Here is a 20,569-nt window from a genome sequence, read left to right on the forward strand (position 1 = left end):
GAAAGTGCGATCGAGCGAGTCCTCGTCCTTTGAGCAGGCATTATCCTGTCTCTTCAAACGCAACCTTAGTGCCAATATACTGAAATACCACAATCAACCACAGTGTGCCCGGCTGGGTATACTGTAAGTCTGATTTAAATTAACTTATCACGCATGGGTTGCACCACGTCAAGACACTACGAGATGTCCCCCATTGTATAGTCCTGACGAGACCTCCATTCTCCAGGTCAAAACGCCGTCGACGCTATAGGGAAGGAACCCATTCAGCACAGTGATTTGTGATTCTATGTAGTCACTGTCAGCAACTATTGTATTATATTGCTTGGTCCTTTCCCTGTGTAAATACTCATAACACAAAAACTGTATAGACCCTTTATTTTTTGTGTTTGTTCTGGTTTTGTGTTCACACAATCACTTGGGACGCACTGCACTTTTCACTGTACATACAATCTTTTGTATATGTGTTGCTGTTGTAAATATGGACACTTCTCATGATTTGAAATATAAGAATTCTTTCTTATAAATTTTGCATATGTGTGTGTTTCTTTTTCTGCCAAACCCTTCTCTGCTACAAGTGAATATTGCTTATTTAAGCTGTCAAGTATTGTATTCTTGAAATTCGTATGCCACAGGAACCATTGTTCTTTGGATATACATACTTTTTGTGGCAGGGGCATGTGAGAACGTAAACACAGTATTCTGACAGGCATGTAAGGTGCTTTTCAATGGCTCTTTCTTTATCCTCTACAGGAAAATACACTTTTTTGACATTCGTACTATACTTGCATGCTTTGCATTTCATGCAAGTATAGAAGCCTTGGATCTTGGAGGTATTAGGTTTAGTCATGCTCACCTCATTGCGGCTTACCTTACTCCTGAGAGTGTCTGCTCTCCGATAGGTGCTACTGGGCCTTTCATTAAGGATATCATTGAGGGTAGGTTCAGTCATAAGAACTTTCCAATGTTTATGTAGAATTTTTTGTACCCTCCATGATTTTGAGTGAAACGTGGAAATGAATCTGATCGTTTCATTTTCCCCGTTCTCCCTTCTCTGTTCTGGGGTCAAGAGGGACAGATGACTGATCTTGCTAGCCTTATCAAAAGTACAATCTATGATGTCCTGCTTGTAGCCTCTTTCTATGAACCGTTTTTTCATACACTCTCCTTCTTTGACAAAGTCACAGTCTCTGCTGCAATTCCTCCGGGCCTGGAGAAATTCTCCATACGGGATACTTTCAATCAAGGCCTTGGGATGGCTACTTTCCGCGTGGAGTAGGGTGTTCCCTGCGGTCTTTTTGCAAAATAATTTCATCGCAAGTTTGCCTGCAGATACCTCCACAGATAGATCCAGAAACACTGCCCCAGATTTGCTGATATTACACTCTAGGGTCAGGTTGAGGTCATTTTTGTTCAGTTCTTCAATAAATGACTCTGCAATGTTGTTAGGACCATCCCAGATGATAAATAGGTCGTCTATGTACCACAGCCATATTTTCACATGGCTGCGGTACAGATGGTTGGTCCTGGCAACTTGCTGCTCCCAGCTCGCCATGAATAAGTTGGCGAAACTGGGAGCAAAACAAGTTCCCATCGCTGTCCCTTGGCACTGACGATAGTACGTATCATTGAACACAAAATAATTGTGCTCAAGACAAAACTGCATCATAGTGATGATCATGTTTATATATATATATATATATCATAAACAAACAATATATATTAATTCTCCCAGCTTGGTGTCGTTGTGCGAGATGCACTCGAGCAGAGATGAAGAGCGCCAAGCCTCAGCTCCACTAAAAAGGCTCCAGCCGGCTGTTCCCTTTCACAGTCCCGCTGCTATCTTTGCCTTACCTATTTCGAATAACTTTCTTCATCAGAGGCTGATGGTGAAGGAAAGCAACGTGCATTGTCCAACCACAGTTACTTTTATTACCAAATAGCGCGCCCTCTGATGGGCTGCTCGTGATGAGGCTGCGCAATGTTTTGTGGGAATGGTAGTCGGAAAAAATTATTTGCATCCATTTCATGCTTGTTGCTTCTTTATACACTGTTGGTCCACAAGCTCATGGATTGAACCGCAGTCCGTAGGCAAACGTATGTAATTTACAGACCCTTGTCAGTGCGAGAGAACGGCAACCCACTTGGGCAGTATGTTAATGGACTTCCATTCCCACAATAAATAGAGATGGAATCGATGGATGTCGTGTATGCTGGTCATTTCCGCTGCAGTCTGCCTATGAATAAGCGCGCCAGGCCCAAAACACGTCAGGATACAGCTGAGGTGTGTTTTGCAGAAGGACATTCCCCGATTTGTGACCGGCTTGCTGCGAGTGCGTCCCGCCTAGTGGCAACCACTTTTCTCTCATTTCATACAGCCGGGCCAGGTCGTGGGATGACACCACCGTTTAAAAAGAGCGGGTCCGCTTCTAATTTTGGGGAAGACCTGACTTGGCAGTTCAGGCTGTTCTGTTCCCATGATGCACAGGGTCAAGAGTGATTTCAATATAGCTGGGTCTGAACTGAGGTGGCAGAGTGAGCTAAAGAACGATGATGTATTCAACCCAGATCTGTTACTGGGGGTGTGTCTGAAAAGTTTCAGCGCTCCGTCCATCATCTCCTTGTGTTTGCTATGTCATCAGTGATGTCATAAATGATATCATAGAACATGTCATTAGTGATGTAGTATGTGCGGTCATAAGTTCTGCTAACTAGAACTGGTGAATTTCTGTGTTTTTTAAGCTCAAAATGTTAATGTTGTCACTGACAAATCCATCTAACTATAACATTACCTTAACCTTTTTTTTTCAGAGGAATTTCTAGAGTTTTTTTTATTGTAAAGTAATATTTTATTTCCATACGTTGGCCATAGGGCCTTATGTTTTTTTGAAGGGGAGGGGGGCCAAGTGGCCCCCCACCCGGACCCTTTTTAAGCCTGGGGGACCCCATACACCAGGGCCCTTTTTTTTAACTGAAAGGGGGTGGGGGCTGCATGGCCTTCCTCCCTGAGGCTTGTTAGGACTTGGGAACCCCATTGCCAGGGTTGTTTTTTTCTTTTCTTTTTTTAATTGAAAGAGGAGGGGCCACATGTCCCTCCTCTCGAACCTTGGTAGGCCCTAGGGACCCAATCCCCCAGGGCCCTTTATTTAAATTAAAGGGAAAGGGGCGAGGGGGGGCTCTTTATCCCCAAGCCTTATTAGGCCCTGGGGACCCAATCACCTAGGGACCTTTTTTGAAAATTAAAGGGGAGTTGGGCCTTGTGACGCTCCTCCCTGGGCCTTATTAGGCCCTGAGACCTCCCTCCCCTGGGATACTCCTTTAAATAAAGTCCCCCCACCCCAAGCTGTTATCGGCCCCAGCAAGTTCACTGCCGGGCCAGCGCTGCTAAAGGTGGCTGTCCTGGTGCCCTCTCAGGGCACCTAATATATACTAGTTGGTGGCTGTAGGGGGAACCCTACGACCCCTGCAGCGGGAGTTGGCATTGCTCTTGCCCGGAGGAAGCAGCTACTAATACTGCTCCTTTTGGGCAGGAGCAATATTTTGATCTGGTTCCCTGTCCGCATCAGTGCAGGCAGGGAAACAGATCAAAAACGCTCCAGGGGTCATAGAATGTGAGCAGGCCCGGGGGGGGGGGGGTGAGGGGGGAATGAGATCCCCTAGCCATTTATGGGTCAGTGGGAGGGGGCAGCGCGGCTCCCTCTCCCCATCATTTTGATTCATTTTGGCCCTGTGGGTAGGCTACAGGGGCCTTTATAGGCTAAGGGAGGAGGGCTGGAGGGCCCTCTTCCTCATTTTGAAAAATATCAGCCCCGGTGGGCTCCCCGGCCCTGTTATGGCTCGGGGAGGGGAGCTGCTCGGCCCTCCTCCCCTTTTTTAATGATTTCGGGCTGGGATCCCTGGGGCCTCTGAGGCCTCTGATTGCTCAGGGAAGAGAGGCATGCGTGCTCCCTCCCCATACACAATGTTTTTAGCCCTGAAGGAGGGCTATTAGAAAATTAAAGAATTTCTATATATTAATCTGTTCTAAATATTTTTTAAATAAGAAAAATATCCTCACTAGCATTTGCATTCATATTTAGTAAATGTAATTATAACCTGTATATAATTGATGAACTTTTATTTTTGATACACGTTTAAATATGCTTTTTTTTAAAGACGTTAACTATTCATTTTTAAAATAAACTAACCTATTATGTATAATTTTGAATACAAATATTGATGTGTATATATGTGTGTATATATGCATATTATATATGTATTATGTATATATATATTTTTTTTAAGTCCACATAATTCAATAATTTAAACATTATTTTCTATAGGGTGTTATAGTAAATCACTTTATTATTTTCAATGTGAGTGTGTTGCAGTATCTGTAAGTTGCCATCTGTGGTGCTAGACTTACTCAAAGACTGGGTAGAGAGTACGTTTACCACTGTGTTGTTACTTTTAGAACTGTAACAGCTTTAGAAGTGTAGATTGACATTAGCAATAGAATTTAGCATTGTGTAGTTGGTTGTGTGTTAGTTTGTATTAGCATGACCCACCATACTACCATTCACTAAACCGCTCCTTAAATTACCCTAGACCCTTCCTAAGTAGTGCTAAATATTCTCCATACTCCCCTGGTCCCTCATACATGTGTTGCAAAGACGTTGGTGGCAATCTCTGTACAGAAAAGATAGGAGAGTCCGAGATTTCTGCACATAGGTTTGTGAATAATATTTTGTAGAACAGTGGCAGTACTGGTAGTGTTTTAGTGCTACTGTATGCACTATAAAATGTAGTTTGCAAATAGGTCCCATGGTCATCATACATGAAGTGGGGGTCTATTTAACTTTAATAACGCAACCTCACGTTATTCTGTTCTTTCACTGATAATCAATTATTCATCACTAAGCTTCCTGCTGGCCCATTTAAACACAGTTTTACCCCATAGGGTACAGTTTCCCACCGCACATCCAACACTGACTGGCCTATAGCCAGCAACTGCCGCATAATTCGTTTTCTGAATTCTGGCCCCAGACTCCTTAGCCACCATCTAGTTGTAGGCTCTTGCACATGCTCTACCGAATCCCTGCATGCTGCAGTCTCTAGCGAAGATTCCTTCATGGGCCAGTGAGTACGCCTAAAATACAGTTGTGGTGCACGCAGTTACCACCCCCGGATGAATCCTGTAAGCATGCGCTATAGGCTCCTAAGCCACGATCTGGCGTAGCCTTCTGTTCATGGTCTACCGAAGCTTCCTTCATGGGCCAGTGGGTATGCCTAACATGCAATGGCGGTGCACGTACTTACCACACGCAGGTGAGTCCTGTAAACATGTGCTATATGCTCCTAAGCCACGATCTGGTGTAGCCTTCTGTTCATGGTCTACCGAAGCTTCCTTCATGGGCCAGTGAGTATGCCTAACATACAATGGTGGCACACGTACTTACCACAGGCAGGTGAATCCTGTAAACATGTGCCAGTAGACGCCACTGACAGTGGGTGCTGAATCTCGCAGGGCACTTGTCCTTTCGAACCCTTTTCATGTCATTTTTTGCTGGTTAAAGGTGAGATTCAAGGACGCTTGACCGGAAGTAGCCCCTCCGTTGTACGCACTTTTATAATGAGATATTGTGAGGGAGTTCAGAAAAGGCTTTCTGTGCACTTGCTGGGGGTTTGAAAACACTTTATTGTGCTTTTAGACAATATGTTCATTAATCCAGAGTCAATAGTCTTCTCTTTGTGCCAACGTAAACACATTGGCAAGGTGAGTTAGAACGTGAAAGAGCCTTTGTTCTTGTGCAAAGAACTTCTACCATGAGCCATTGTTTTCAGATAAATCTCAGTTTTGCCCTCTTAACTGTTCAAATTCTCCAGTATAGATCTTTGGTATTTTGTAAATGCTCACTTATTTGAGCGACAACATAAGGATGTTAATTGTACCTTTACAGTGCGTTTTACGTAGTGATGCCCATGCAATGTGACCACGCTCTGGGACAAAGGTGGCAAACTTGGATCAACAGGGATTATTGTTCTGTCATTACTTATGATCCTTCAAGATGCACGAGTTTGCAACCATGATTTACTTCTGCTTTCTCGTCAGCCACAAATACAACTTGCCCTTTAATTGCAAATGAGTCCGAATGGAAGGCACACATTTCTGCTGACCAAGTTCCGTTTACATACCATACATTTTTTGGCTGCATTTCCTACCCAGAGCACATGGTTTTCCTCACTTCCTGTCTGTCCTTTTGACAGACTTTCATCTCAAAGCAACAAGCACTTTATTTTATTTTGTAAATTTTATATTCCCCAGATGAGGCAGTTTTTTCGTCCATGATTACTGACATTGGGGGTTAGAGCTCATGAGTTGGTGATGGTTTATCTGCTTTACTTAGGAACTACAGATATATATGGAGTTACCTTTTTACTGTTAAGATTCGTAGTAAATGCTAGGTCTTTTTTTTATTAACCTGTATTTTACTGTTTTTATATGATCATCTGTTTTTTTAATTACATATATGTTTGCAAACTTTCATGGCTCTTTTTGAGCCGAATAAGTATTTTAATGATGATGGCTTACTTACCCTAGTTGAGTTTGTCACCCTGCCATTTACACAGTGAAGCTCGCCCCTTTTCTCTCTCGATCGCGCTCTCTCCCTCTCGGTCGGTATTAAAAAAGGAGGAAGCATGAGAGGAAAAGAGTGAACATCTTGCGATATGCCAAGTTGTCATGATCTAAAAAGTGTGTTTCTACCATCTCTGCGGTTGCATGGTGCGTGCCCTTTTACAATGTTTTAGGATTTCTGATTCTCAGCTTGCATTATTGATGTTTTACACCGATTCATATCCCTGACTGTGTGCAAAGTCCTCCAGTCTGCATTGGGTTCCTGGATTCCATTTTTGTAGTAAATGGTCGGGAAGAGTATTGGTTTAGATTTGGTCTAAGTGGGAAGTTTTGGGCGAGGTGCTTGATTTTGCAAAATTTCACGTCTACGTGCAGCGATGAGTGTGAAAATAGACATTTGTACATACAGATACTTGACACCTTTCGGTGTTGCACCGTGGCCACTGCCTTAGCCAGGGGTAGGTATCCCACATCCTTTTTAGAAGTTTTATAATGGTCATGCCCATCGCAATGTGTGGACATTGCATATTATATGTTAGGTGTTTGACAGGCCCACACCTTTCGTCATCTGTGGGTATCCCAAAATCCTTTATTAGCTGTTGTACAGTGGCCATGCCCTTGACCACAGTCATTTACTCAGATGTTTCTTCTCTGACTCTAAAAGCCAGCCTTCTGGAACAGGCTTGATCAAAGAAAAATATGACTGCTTAACTAAGTTTGACGTGGATTCAGAACCAGGCACTCAGCTGGTGCAGAAAGAGGGGGCAAGTTCCGTGGTGGGGTGCATGCAAGGAAGTGGTGCCTGTTACCTTTATGGACTGCTGTTATGCATTTACAGAACTCTTCAAACTTGAGGCTATATTCGTAAAGGAGAATCCGCAGACTTGAGTATTTTGGATTTTGGATTTGGATTTGGATTGGGATTTATAGAGCGCATAGCTACCCTTGGGCATCCCAGCGCTAACAAGACCTAATTTTCCTGAGGGGAGGGGGTGGCAGTAAGGAGGAAGGGGTGTTTAGGGGAAGAGCCAGGTTTTTAATTGCTTCCGGAATGAGAGGAGGTTGTGTTCTCTCCTCATGGCTACTGGGAGGGTGTTCCAAAGTTTAGGTCCAAAGTTTAGGCGCGTTGTAGGCAAACAAGCGGCCGCCGGATCTTGCCTTTTTTATTCTTATTCACTCATGTATCTAAGCACTGCTCTCAGTGACACATACAGACATATTCCTCCTTACCCATCCTTCTCACTCACATTGAGCGGGTTTAGTCATGACATTATGAAAAGCCAATGAGAAATGCCCTATTGTGGGTTGCAGGTTAAGAGGCCTATACTCCAAGACTATTAATTAGTTGCCACCAAATTAGCTGTGTCATGGCTTGAACAATTGGATGCTAGTCACCTGTAGTAAAGGAAGTTCTCCTTTGTCCTCTGGACTCCAGTAGAGTTGAGAACTAATGTAATGTAAGGTTGATTTTAGAGCGCTGCTTGTCACCCGTGAGGGTATCCAGGCCCTGATTAGGTGAGTGTAGGTATGTGGTGAGGCTTGGCCTAATTACAGTCAGTCTCAATAGTCCCACAAGAAATGCAAAGCCAGTCTTCCGCTTCTTGTGGAATTTAAGAAGTGCGTAGGAGGCCCTGATTAGTTGGGGGATGTTGTTCCAGGATTTGGCGGTTTAGTAGGAGAATGATCAATCTCTCACTCTGCTTTTGTGGGTATGGGGTGTGCGTGCGAGTGAGCGTGAGGCTGAGCTTAGTGGTCGGGGGGTTGGTGGAAGTGAACCCGGTGATTGAGGTATACTTGTTCCGTGTTGTGTAGTGACTTGAATGTGTGTGTAAGAAGGTTGAACTGGCAATGCTTCTAGGTGGGGAGCCAGATGAGCTTTGAGGATTGATATGGTGTGGGTTCGGCGTAAGAGGCCTAGGTCGAGTCTGGTGGTGGCATTTTGGAAGGTTTGAAGTCTGTGAAGAAGATGGGGTGGGATGCCTGTGTAGAGTGTGTTGTCATAGTCCAATCTGCTTGTGATCCAGTGGGAGCTACTTGAAGATTTGACATAACATGCTGCGGATATGGAAGCATGAGGATGTGATGTTGTGTTGTTGACCTGGGACTTCATGGTGAGGTTGGTGTCCAGGATGACGCTTAGGTTCCTAGCCAGGTCGGTAGGGGTGGGTGTGGGTCCAAGTTCGGCGGGCTACCAGGTGGAGTCACATGGTCCACTCTTATTCCCAAAGATCAGTACTTCTGTTTTATCTGCATTGAGCTTGAGGCAGTTTTCTTCCATCCAATTGGCCACACTGGCCATGCATTGTTTGAAGTTTGTCTTGGTAGTGACGGTGTCATATGAGAAGGAAATGCTGGGTGTTGTCAGCATTGGAGATAATGTTGATTCTGAGGGATAGGATGAAGTTATTTATTGTGATTTATTTATTGTGAATCTTATATAGCGCGTGGTTACCCTTGGGCATCCCAGCGCTTGTCAAGGTGTCCGTCAGCCCGTTGCAAAGCCAAATCCAACGTATTAAGACGGGAAGAGATGTGTTTTCAGAAGCTTCCGAAAACGAAGAGTGCATGCCAGAATAGTCATTTACGTGTTGGAGTGATGATCCCAGTGGTGTTCTGCACATAAGGCCCTTGGGTTTGAGCATTTGAGTAACAACAAAGACTTTTTAGAAAACCTGCGCAGGAAAATGTATTGGGCCTGATGCAAGTTGTTGTTGGTAAGGTGTGATAATACATAGATCCTTCACTGGAGCGGTTTGGCTCTACGGACTTCTGGGGTGCACAACTTTGTAAAGAGAAAGCAGAGACTTATATTACTGGTATCCACCTGATTTGGTGCTATACATAAACGCTTGCAGCTTTATTCATGTTATGTTGTTAATTTGTGTATAGCCCTGAATGTGTGACTGCATGCAACAAGTGAGGTACTGTGGAAGAGAACCTTTACTAATCTTAGTTGAAACTTGCATATCTTTGGTAGGAGATTCGTTGGTGCTGGTCATTGATCCTTCTTCAGAGAGGCAGATGGATTATCAGGCCAATAACCCACGCAAGCTTCTGCCACGACCTCCAAAAGCAACACTAAGGCAAGAGGACCAAGAAACCAAGACTCCAGCTAAATGCTTCATTCAAATCACTGGCATGACCTGTGCCTCCTGCGTGGCCAACATTGAGCGGAATCTCAGGGCTGAAGAAGGTAAGTCGGCTTCAATGCAGATATCATTTTCATATGTATTCCATTTTGGGGGTTAAAACCGGTTTCTACCTTTCTTGTCTCCGTTTTACTTCATCTGGTAGGTTTAGGCTAGATAGTGTGCACTCTTCTCAGAGGGACACTCTTATTCCCCTTGCACCCTGTTGTGTACTCTCAGGCATTGTTTCTCTTTGCTTTAGAAAACGTTGCGTGGAATGACAGAGCTGCCGTCATTTTTCCAGCGATGTTACATTGCTTGATGTTTGTTAGAACCCTGTTCAGAGGGCAATAGGGCAAGAAGGGGTTAAAGTGCCCAACCGTTGTGGCTGAGACCTTTTAGTGTTGATGTCCGGGGGCTCAACCTACTAAGAATCCTGAGCAACAGGGCCAAATACCCCTTCAGCACTTGACTCTGTGGTAGCGCCTGTCGAGCGGTCCAGTCATCTTAGGAGAGTGGTAGAGACAGGGGTGTGAATACAGTCTCACAATTCAAAATATGTGCAGCAGACAATAAACAATAAATAAATGTTTGACTAGGCAAATACTTGTTTTTATGAGAAAGGAGTTTTTACATAGACCACAAAGTAGAATTCCATCTTCCCAAACTGTACACTCAGTCCCCTGAGGTCAGGGCTCTAATGTTTCATAGGGGGTCCCTGAGTCCCACCCTCTTAGGCTAGTGGTAGTGGTGATTCCTCATTCAACATAGGTGACGTCCAGGTTTAGCCCACTAGCAGTCTGAGACTCCTGAGTTCCCCTGAGTTCCATTCTGACTCTCTATTTAAAGTTAAAAGTCTTCCAGCGCGGAAGCGCTATCTGGTAAGCAAGTTTCCCATGGGGTTGTCTGGCCATAAATAATTCTTAACCGCACCAGCAAGATTGAAGCGTCCGGAGCCTCTGAACACGACTCCTTTGCGGGTGCTGGAGCTTCAGCAGCTGTCTCCGATAACTCTTGTACATGCGCCCCGGGTAGGCTGCAGTCGACTGGCCTCAAGTCCCTCACACGCGGTCCTGGTTCAGCAGGGTGGGTTCTTGATGCTCTGCTAATGCTCCTAGGTTCTTTCCGTAACCAGGGGAGGGATGCAATGATCCTAGTTCTTGTTCCTCAGTCACAGCTTAGACCCGCTAGGGTCACCACGAAAGCCTCTCTCCTCCATTGGCGGTCTCAACCCTACCATGCTTCTTGCTTTATCTTGGTGGTTCCCTCTGGCATACCGGATCACTGTTCCTCTGCGTATGGGCTCCGGCCCTATTGGCACAGCAGCAATGTTCGTGGTGGCCCGCCCTGGCGTCCATGTTTGCCGGCTTGCCACTGTACACAGGCGATGACCCGTTTAGGGCAGCAACGGTAACTGCTCACGTTATAACTGCCCTCCTCTGGCAAAGATGGGTCGCTGACTTCTTCCTGTTCATGGGCAACAACCTGATAGGTGCAGCAGCTATCTTCTCACACCTCTCTGCAGGGATCCACTTGACCAGATTCCCTCACTGTCCTTGCTTTCTCCAAATCTATCCTCTTTCTTACAAAGCACACTGGTCTTGACAAGCAGGCAAGCACTGGTGCTCGAGGGAAGGTGCCCTTGTATTCCCTGGGTGATGTCCCCTCACCCAGCGGAAGCCTAGCATGCTTTGGCCCACAGTCCTGAGCAAAGGCAAAGGTCTTGTAGAGCTGATCTCATCACACTGCCCTACTAGCTGTTTGAAAGCTGACAGTGTTTCATGTCTCAAGCTTCCCTGCTTGTAGTCCATTTTCAAACACCAAATACGATTTAGAGTGTGCGTCTTTGTAGTTTCTGTTGGAGTTTTGCTTACACAGCAGGAGCTACTCCAAATCTGATAGCCCCACAACACAGGCCATGGGAGTGATAAAGTGTTAAACCTGGATGTCAGCCACAGTGGTATGCGTATCAAAGGTTCACCCCAGGGCCTCAACCCTACTCTGTATTATTCTCTCATCCACCTCATCTCCTTCCTGAGCTGTGCTCTGGTCCCTTCCAAGTGATCAGTAAATCACTTTTTCAGCTTTGGAGAATGAAAATCTTTGTTAGATTTGTGTTCATTTAAACCTGTGTCTTCTAGATCCCACCAGCAGCAGACAATTAACTTGATGAACCTATGTTTGATTTATGTTGGTTTACTTGTAGATCTAGGACTCTGCTAGTTCAGATTCTTGTTTTACACTGAATGTTTAATCTTGTCAGAAATAGTGTTAAAACTAAGCCGACTTTATTTATTGTCGATCTTTAGACTTATTTTGCTTTCCTGCTGTATAAAGACAGCCTTTGTGGAAGTTTGTAATTTTCAGATGTTACATTAATTTAGGAGATTTGTGTAAAGGCAATAATTGTTTATTCTAGGTCACTTCCGAGCACTAATGTTTTATTTGTTTCTGCCAACACAAACATTGGATCATTAAGTTAATTGTCTGCTGTTGGTGGGATCTAGAAGACACAGGTTTAATTTCCCACTAAGCTAACAAAAGTTTTCATTCTCCAAAGCTGAAAAAGTAATTTACTGATCACTGGGAAGGGGCCTGGGCACATCTCAGGAAGGAGATGGGGCTAGATTTTGGGATCATTTATACATGACCAGTCTCTTTAGGTGCACATAAATTCCTTGTGGTAGTAATTCCTTTGCAACGAAAAGCGTGTCAAGGTAATGCAGGGACTTGACACGCAATGTGTGCTGGATGAACTTTTTCTCAACCTTTCCAGTTTAGGTATGTGAAGATTAAATGCTCACCTCTTCAAGCAAACCAGCAATATGTCTACATTGTGTGGCCTTTGATTCCAGTGGAAGATGAATATGGTGTCAACTCTTACTAAAATCTGTTCTTTGGAACCCGCTACAAACACTGAGCATGCATGTCATTGCGTTAATTTACTCGGGGACTTTGGAAGCATCTGCCTAAGATGCATTCCCACACTAGAGGAAAGTTTATTTTTCCTGTTTGGGTCTAGTCCTGATCATTCCTTACTTTGACTAACTTGTGCTCTGTGCCTTCCCCCATCCGGTATGGAGTACGATGAAGAACTATTTTGACTCCTCTGGGAAAGGGTAGGTTCTTGTATTCTGTAGTCCTTATTAAAATGTTAACCCACAGGGTATTCCTTAGTTTATGACGGTAGCAGTCTTGAACATTAGTTTCCATATCCAAGTCCATTTCTGAGCTGGGTAGGTTGGGAATGACATGGGTCCACTTCTTGTGGGATCAGAGGACCTCCCTATGAATTTTACTTTTAATTTTTCCCATGTGTACGGTTGGCTGCTATTCGAGTTTATCTTGATTCAGTTGTTTTTTTTTGTATCTCTTGTAACTTTACTATTTTCAATTTTATGAAGATGGTTATGGTGTGCTCTCATGTTTTGTATCATCTGCTATTCACACCTCACTTCTTGCTGGGCTATTTAGTTTCATAAGCTGCAGGAACTAGGTAGTGTGAAGTCTCAGCTGATAACATTTAAAAATGATTTTACTGCCTATTTTGAAATGTTTACAAAATTAGAAATGTATTTTATGTGATGCCTATAATCATGCTCTAATGCTCTTTATGTGGCCTTCTGTGTCCAGGAGTACACTCTATTCTTGTGGCTTTGATGGCAGGAAAGGCTGAAGTGAGGTACAACCCAGAGATCCTACAGCCCCCATCCATAGCCATGCTCATCCAAGAGCTCGGGTTTGGCGCCACAGTAATGGAGAACTATGACTCGGGTGACGGCGTTTTGGAACTCATTGTAAGTCAACAGTTCTCCATTCAATTTAGATGCAAACTATTATAGTTATGAATGAAATGTTTGTTTACTATTTTCCTTCAACCTGTTCTTATTGGTAGGCTCCTAACCTACCACGCTCATTAGAGTTCTGATATAATTTGCTAATATTTTGTTATTTGTTAATTGCAAAGGACCCCTACTTTTAGTCCATAAAATTAGAATGCAAGTTCAATAACAATATTTGTATTTTTGATACAATCAGTTAAATTCACAATCATTTCACACAAGCAAATTGCAGTGCACAAACTCACTCCCCCTACCCCACCCACACACACTGGGAATTCAGCACCACACCCACAAATGGCACACAGCCAAAAAATAACCTCAACCCCAGTAATCTTAATGGGCTTCTCTCCCAGTGGAGTATGTACTCCACACACACAACACACAGAAGTACAACCTAGTTGAATCTGCACCTTCTATGCAAAGAGAATACGGGCCTGCAACCCAGTGGAATATGCACACGCCACATGAACAGCACACTGAAGTACATCCTAGTGGAATCCGCACACTCTATGCAAAGAGAACAAAGGCCTGCAACCCAGTGGAATATGCACACTCCGTGTGGGTGGTCATTGTGGGAGACAAAGAGGAGTTTAGTGCACTCACATGGGGGCTGCCCGAGCGAGCGATAATCCCCCAGATGGTCCGTGGAGTAACGGTGTGGGCCGACTTGGACATCCTGGGATAAAGCAAGCCGCCTTCACCCACCACCACCTAGCCTTCAACCCCTAGGGCCAGCACCAGTTCTGGGGTCCCCCCATGCCAAAGAACACCGCCTGTGAGTGCAACAGCACCCTGTAGGCCTGGCTGAACAAGCACCGTAAGAACCCCAGCAATGACGAGAAGCTCATGCTGTGTAAATATGTAATATATATTTGTCCAGCACTAAACGCTTCAAATTTTCTTGAAATATAATCTTGAGTGAATTTGCATCTTATGTATATGTAACTCTAACTGCTAGTATCTGTAGTAGACATGTACTTACTACCATTCTAATGTGAGTTTAGAGTTATTTTTTTTTTTTTTAATGTAATTCATGAACTCTGAAGTCCTTATGTAATGTAACTGGTTCTAATGTAAAGCGCTCTGACACGTCCAGGTGCAGTACGCGCTAGATCAAAATGCATAAATAAATAACTTCTAAACCTGGCTTCTTGTCCGACTCCTGGGGTTTTTGTCCGGGTCTTGTTTTTGGAGTGAAAAGGCCAGGCGTTTGCCTCACGCTTCCCTTTACTTCTATTTTTTTCCCTAGAGGATTCCTCTCTTTCTCTGCTCTGAAAAGGTATTCCGTGTAATCACAGCCACAGTTTGTTCTCGCACTCACAGGGCAACACGCCCTGCTGTCCACGTGCCAGCTTATCTTATCAGGCCCAGAGAAAGAATTCAGAAGGCGGTGCTGTCCGCTTCCCTTTGAGTCTGAGGGAGCAGATTTTCCCTGCATCGCTGACTTTCATTTCTCCCTCCTCCCCCCCCCCCTCCCCCTCCCCCTCCACTGCATTGTTTTTGAGGCTGAGACGTGCTGATCAGTCCTACCATGGCCATGCTGCCCGCCTCTTTTACACACCCAGGGCCTGATTCTTAATTTGCACTTTGTAGTGCATACACATCATATTACAGAGTGTACGGGTGGTCTACACCTCTATGTTAGGAGTGCTCTGCCCCGACTGCATAAGAGTCTAGTGGTAAATAGGGGAGGGACAAGGGATGAGTGGGGAAAAGGGCAGATCTACTACTAAACTGGACAGGATTAGGGAGGAGAATGAGGAGTTTAGGGTCTGTGAGGGAGAGACCCAGACAAGAATAATCCAATTGCATTACTCTGGGAGTGTAGATATGTACACTTTTGGAGTAAGTTTATACTCTGAGGGCCTGATTCATAAAGGTAAACTTAGACCAAAAGTATAAGTTTAGACCTGAATACTAAGTTTAGAGGGACCTCTGGGTCAGCGTTAGCCTTAGATACAGAGCTTCAATAAGATTGTTTTTTATACATTTAATCTATTCGATGACAAGACTAACCACATCAAGCTGCAAAACTGGTGTTACAGGACAGTGATATCATTATAAGAAACAAAACCTGTAGTTGTGGTGACTGAAGAGAAGATTTCTGTTTGATCTTCCAATGCAAAGGCCTAAAGCTATTGTACGTTCACATACTGTGCATATTTTTCCACCTAGCGGTTCCAAATTGTTTATTCGTTGATGTAAAACACGTTTGGGCGTCAGTCTTTTCAGAATGTATTGTGTGTGGCAACAGAAAGACGGAGAAATACACGAAGGAGAGGACACCATTCCCATGTAGCCCTGACCACAGTATACACACTCCTCGGTGCCTCTGCCATAGTATATAGAGTGTTTTTTTACTTTTGTCTGTCACTTTGGCAACATTGCAGGAAAATGTTCAGAAAAAAACCCAACCCATAAATGCTAAATTTGCAATTGAAGGATCAGTTAAAACTCCACTTTAAAATACTCCTCCTTTTCTCCAAGTATCTATTTGTGCAGCAGTTTCTAATCAAAGACTTCCATGAACACAGAGAATGACAATGTGTAGTTACGTAATGGAAAATATAGCGCCAGTGCAGTTATGGCTAAGCAGAATTCCCATGGGAAAGGCATTTTCGTTTGCAGAATAACTTTGGCGTTGTTCAAGGATCTTGACAAAACCTTCTAAAACATACAAAGGGCCTCCACTTTTGGTTCTTTATGGCACCTTTTGTGCAGATTCGTCAAGGAGTGCCAAGAAAAAGGCCGGATCTCAAAAGTGCCATTTCTCACGTTAACTTTTTATTCTTCAGTACAGTGCACCTGGTTGTCTCAATCACAACAGATAGAAACTTACTCAAGTACTTACCTGAGCTTCGTTCGGCATTCAGTAGTTTTTGAGACATCCGCATTAAAAAAGAAATCTTAATTAGTGCATGTTAGAACTGGCTATTTCTGGTAGGCTAATGCTGACGCCAAAGCTAGGCAGAAACCACCATTCTAGTCAGGGCAAGGGAGTCACACGCCAAGATAACCCCTGCTCACCCCCTGGTAGCTTGGCACGAGCAGTAAGGCTAAACTCGGAGGCAATGTGTAAAGCATTTGCGCCAGCACACAACAGCAACAACATACTAGGCACACCACAAAAGGAACTCCACACAGGGTTATTATAAAATAACTTTTGTATTGTAAAAACACATCAGATAGAAGTCACACATGTACAGTGTGCCAACTGGCACAGGCAATATTTGCAAGAGATTACTTACAGGACAGGGCCACATGGGCCACTGTCACAATCAACACTTTTAGAAATTAGAATAAGTATAGCACAACATAACAACTATAGATCACATCCAGTAACCACTGGTAACAGGAACCAGGACCTCACTAAGACCACCTGTACTAAAAAGAACAACCACCTAAGTATCACACAGCACCTAGGGGTATAAACAAGAACACATTACCCATGATGCATGAAACACATTCAGAGGAGTAATAAAGGAAAACACATGATGCCTAAAAACATTCAGAGGTGTACGGACAACCACCTAAGTATCACACAGCGTTTAGGGGTCTAGGAAGGAACACATTACCCATGATGCATAAATATACATTCAGAGGAGTAGTAAAGGGAAACACATGATGCATAAACCTACACATTCAGCGGTGTTAAGAACAAGGCACATGATGAGTCACAAACAGATTCAGAGGTGCAGCGCTAGGAGATACATGACGCCTAAAACATTCAGAGGTGCAGCGCAGGGAAAGAAAGACACATGATGCATAAAAACATTCAGAGGTGAGAAATCAAGGAAGACACATGATGCATAAACACATTCAGAGGTGCCAGAACATAACTCAATAGCGCAAAAACATCTTAGTAATTACTATTAAAAGCATAGAAATCACATTGCGCAGAAATCACATATCAGCCCCGATCTAATAAAGGGACTATGAGCCCTGTGTCCAGAATTTCAGGGCGCGCTGCCATGCAGCGCCAGTCAGGGGTGCGCCACTGGCGTAAAACCTAAACGGTGCAGGTGCCCACTACTTGCTGGGCACCTGGGAACATCACAAGACCTAAACGGTGCAGCTGCCCACTAATTGCTGGGCAGCTGGTAATCCAAACTGCGACAGGGTCCTCACTGACCCTTAGGCGCAAACTGCACCCACTGCTGGAGCCACACAGGCTCTGTCACCAAACACTGCGGCCAATTGCTGGAGCCACACATGCTCTGGGCATATCACATGCCCCAAACGTTGGAGCCACACAGGCTCTTGCACAGATATGCCCCATGAGCCTCCCTGGGCTCTTAAAGCAAATGTGGCACCTCGGACTTGTACACAAGCTTCTCGCAGGCAGGAGGGGGCGGGCACCGGCAATGTGCCCCGACGCCCCCTCTTAACTAAAATGGCACCCAAGAGCCTCTCATGGCTCCCTTCAAATGTGCCCGTAAGCCTCGTGGGACTTTACTAATGGGGGAGCCTCCCAGGCTCTAAGCAAAAGGCCTCTCGGGTTGGAGCGGCCCGCATCGGCGGGCCCGCTCAGAACTGGAGCCGGGTTGGGACCGGCTCCCCTGTGGCACTAACAGAGCCCCCACCAGCCCTCCTTCACTCACCGGGCGGTTCTTGGGGGACTCAGGTCCTTGCTTCTGGACGGCGGGGCTCTCCTGCAACACCGGAGCCCCGCCTGCGCATTTAGCCGACCTGCTCCTCTCCTCGGGTGCCGCGGGTAGTGCTCTCCCGCACCGGAGCCTTGCAGTCGGCAACTCCTGGGCACATCTCCGGTCTCCCTCATCTGCCGGGAGACCGGCAACGAACGCCATGCTTCCCTCTCTCGGGGCTCCCTCTCGGTCACGGGAGCCCCGCAGCAGCCGCCGCCATCTTCCTCTCTCTCCCCGGACCGGCAGCCAATCACGGCGCGGCCCGGGGACGCGTCATCAGGGAATCCCGGGCCGGTCAGCCAATGGCAGCGCGGCCCACTGGGACGAGCCCCCAGCAGCGGCCCAATCCCAGCGCGACCCCTTCGGTGCTTCGTCCACGGCAAGGCTGTGGACGTAAAGGTTTTCCCAATTTAAAAATCAAGCGAGGTGGGCTCTCGCAACGACCCCCAATGTAATCTCGGGGGAATCCTCTGTTGGGGCCTGCAGCATCGCGTTGCACAGCCCACGCTCCTTTCCCTCCTCTAAGGAAATCAAACCATCAGCGCTTCCTGGCCAAAATAAGGCTTGGGGAGAAATAAAGCGTTCCAAAGCGCTAGAGGCAGAGAATAATAAAGCAACACAAAAAAATAATGTCCTTCAGATGTCCAGAACCCCCACAGTCCAGGACACAAGGGGGAGCACAGCAGCTCCCAGGAAAAGGAAAGTACATCGGGTGTCCAGGGGCTGGGCAGGGCCCAGGGATTCCCCTGGGCCCAAGCAGCAGCACGCCCCTGGCAGATTCAAGTCCAAAAAACAAGAACAAATTGGAAGGGGACACAGCCCCTACTTATACAGAGAAAAGTCTTTGAAGTCTTTGTGCAGGCAGTGTGAGAACCAGCTAGAACTGGTTTTAGGGAACTCTCTTCAGTGTCAGGGACAGAGGTGACAGTCGCCCAGTGGGAGGTGGAGCCAGGATTGTGGTCAGGCAGGCACAGCCCTAGTCACTCCCAGGTGCCATCTCCTCCCACTTCCCTGGCAGCAGATGCCGCCTTTCATCCATGGGCTGACTCAGACAACCTCCTGTGGCTCCCCAGCTACTGCCATCCTCCAACCAGACAGTCAATCCACAAGCAGGCCCAGGCACTCCTGGACCAGGCTCACCAGCCAATCACACGCCAGACACAAATTACACAAATATGCCAACCTCTAAAAGTGACACTTCTACACTAGACACAGTCATGCCGCATATATCATTTCGCAGCATTCAATCTCACGAGTTTGTACATATCAAACTCGCCCCTGCACTCCCCACACATCAGGAACTACCATGGGCATACATATTCCCCATTCATTCCTATGGGAGGGCAGGTCACTCACCACACATACACAGAGAGCTCAAGCACTTTACACTGTACCACAGTGAAAAAGTGCGCAGAGGCCTAAAATCACCACCACCAGGTTCCAGAAACAGGCTAGGAAAAAGCAAAAAGTCTCGGGGTGAACATGCCTAAAGGGCCGGGTCCAACAGTGCATGAAGAGGTTACATTTTATAGATAGTTGGACATTTAATTAGCGGATCTTTCCCCGATTTCCAAAATCAATGGAGGATTTGCAAATCCAATAAAAATAAAAGAATGGCATACCATTGGACACAGAATCTTTTCTTCCTCTTCTGCATTGCAGATTTGTAAATCGGCTGATAGATATGGGAATACACCACCATCTTGATTGATTGGCCGTCACAGAATCATTTCTTTTGCATGCACAATCACTCAACACAGTGCACTGAATAGCGGGTAGGAAAAAATCAAAGGGCCAAACTGGGGGAGGGTGAGTACACTCTGACCCCCAGAACCATGTGGGGCTATCCCAAAGGGAGCCACTAGCGCATTAACCCCTTCCGTGCTCATGACGAGCTCAGCTCGTCATGAGGCACGGTGCTCGTGTGCTCATAACGAGCTGAGATCGTCAAGACCACACCCATTTATATTGATCCTCTGCACAGAAGAAGAATATCTCAAGCAGCGATGGTGTTGAAATATATATTCAATATGTTTTTTTTGTAGGATTTGTGGATCCAATGTAGATTTGCAAATCCTGGTCCCTCCTCTGGGACCATGAATTTTGAATCCACCAGATGTGCAAATCCAGTAAAAAACCAATAGGATATAATAGTATTCTGTGTTGTTCTTCTGTGTTGGCCATGTGTGATAGGTTGGAAGCAGTGGGTTGGGAGCTAGATTTATTCGTACTCCAGTCCCTGCTGCCAGCTGCTTCTGTGCTTGGCAAATGCCTTCTACAGTAAGGTTTGGCCACCCACACGGGTTGGGAGGCTAAGACTTGAAGCCAACCCCAGCTATA

General features: G+C 45.5%; 1 protein-coding gene across 3 annotated transcripts in view; it reads left to right on the top strand.

Annotated features, from left to right (window-relative positions):
* Nucleotides 1–20,569, top strand: part of ATP7A (ATPase copper transporting alpha) — a 568,605-nt gene that overhangs the window by 384,033 nt on the left and 164,003 nt on the right. For all 3 annotated transcript variants that reach the window (XM_086918413.1, XM_086918412.1, XM_086918414.1), the window contains exons 5-6: nt 9,591–9,806; nt 13,375–13,538. In XM_086918413.1, coding sequence (XP_086774539.1) covers nt 9,591–9,806; nt 13,375–13,538 — 380 coding nt within the window. The remainder of the gene's footprint in view (nt 1–9,590; nt 9,807–13,374; nt 13,539–20,569) is intronic.

This window comes from Lissotriton vulgaris, chromosome 4_1 (assembly GCF_964263255.1).
Source record: "Lissotriton vulgaris chromosome 4_1, aLisVul1.2, whole genome shotgun sequence".
NCBI classification, from domain to species: Eukaryota; Metazoa; Chordata; class Amphibia; order Caudata; family Salamandridae; genus Lissotriton; species Lissotriton vulgaris.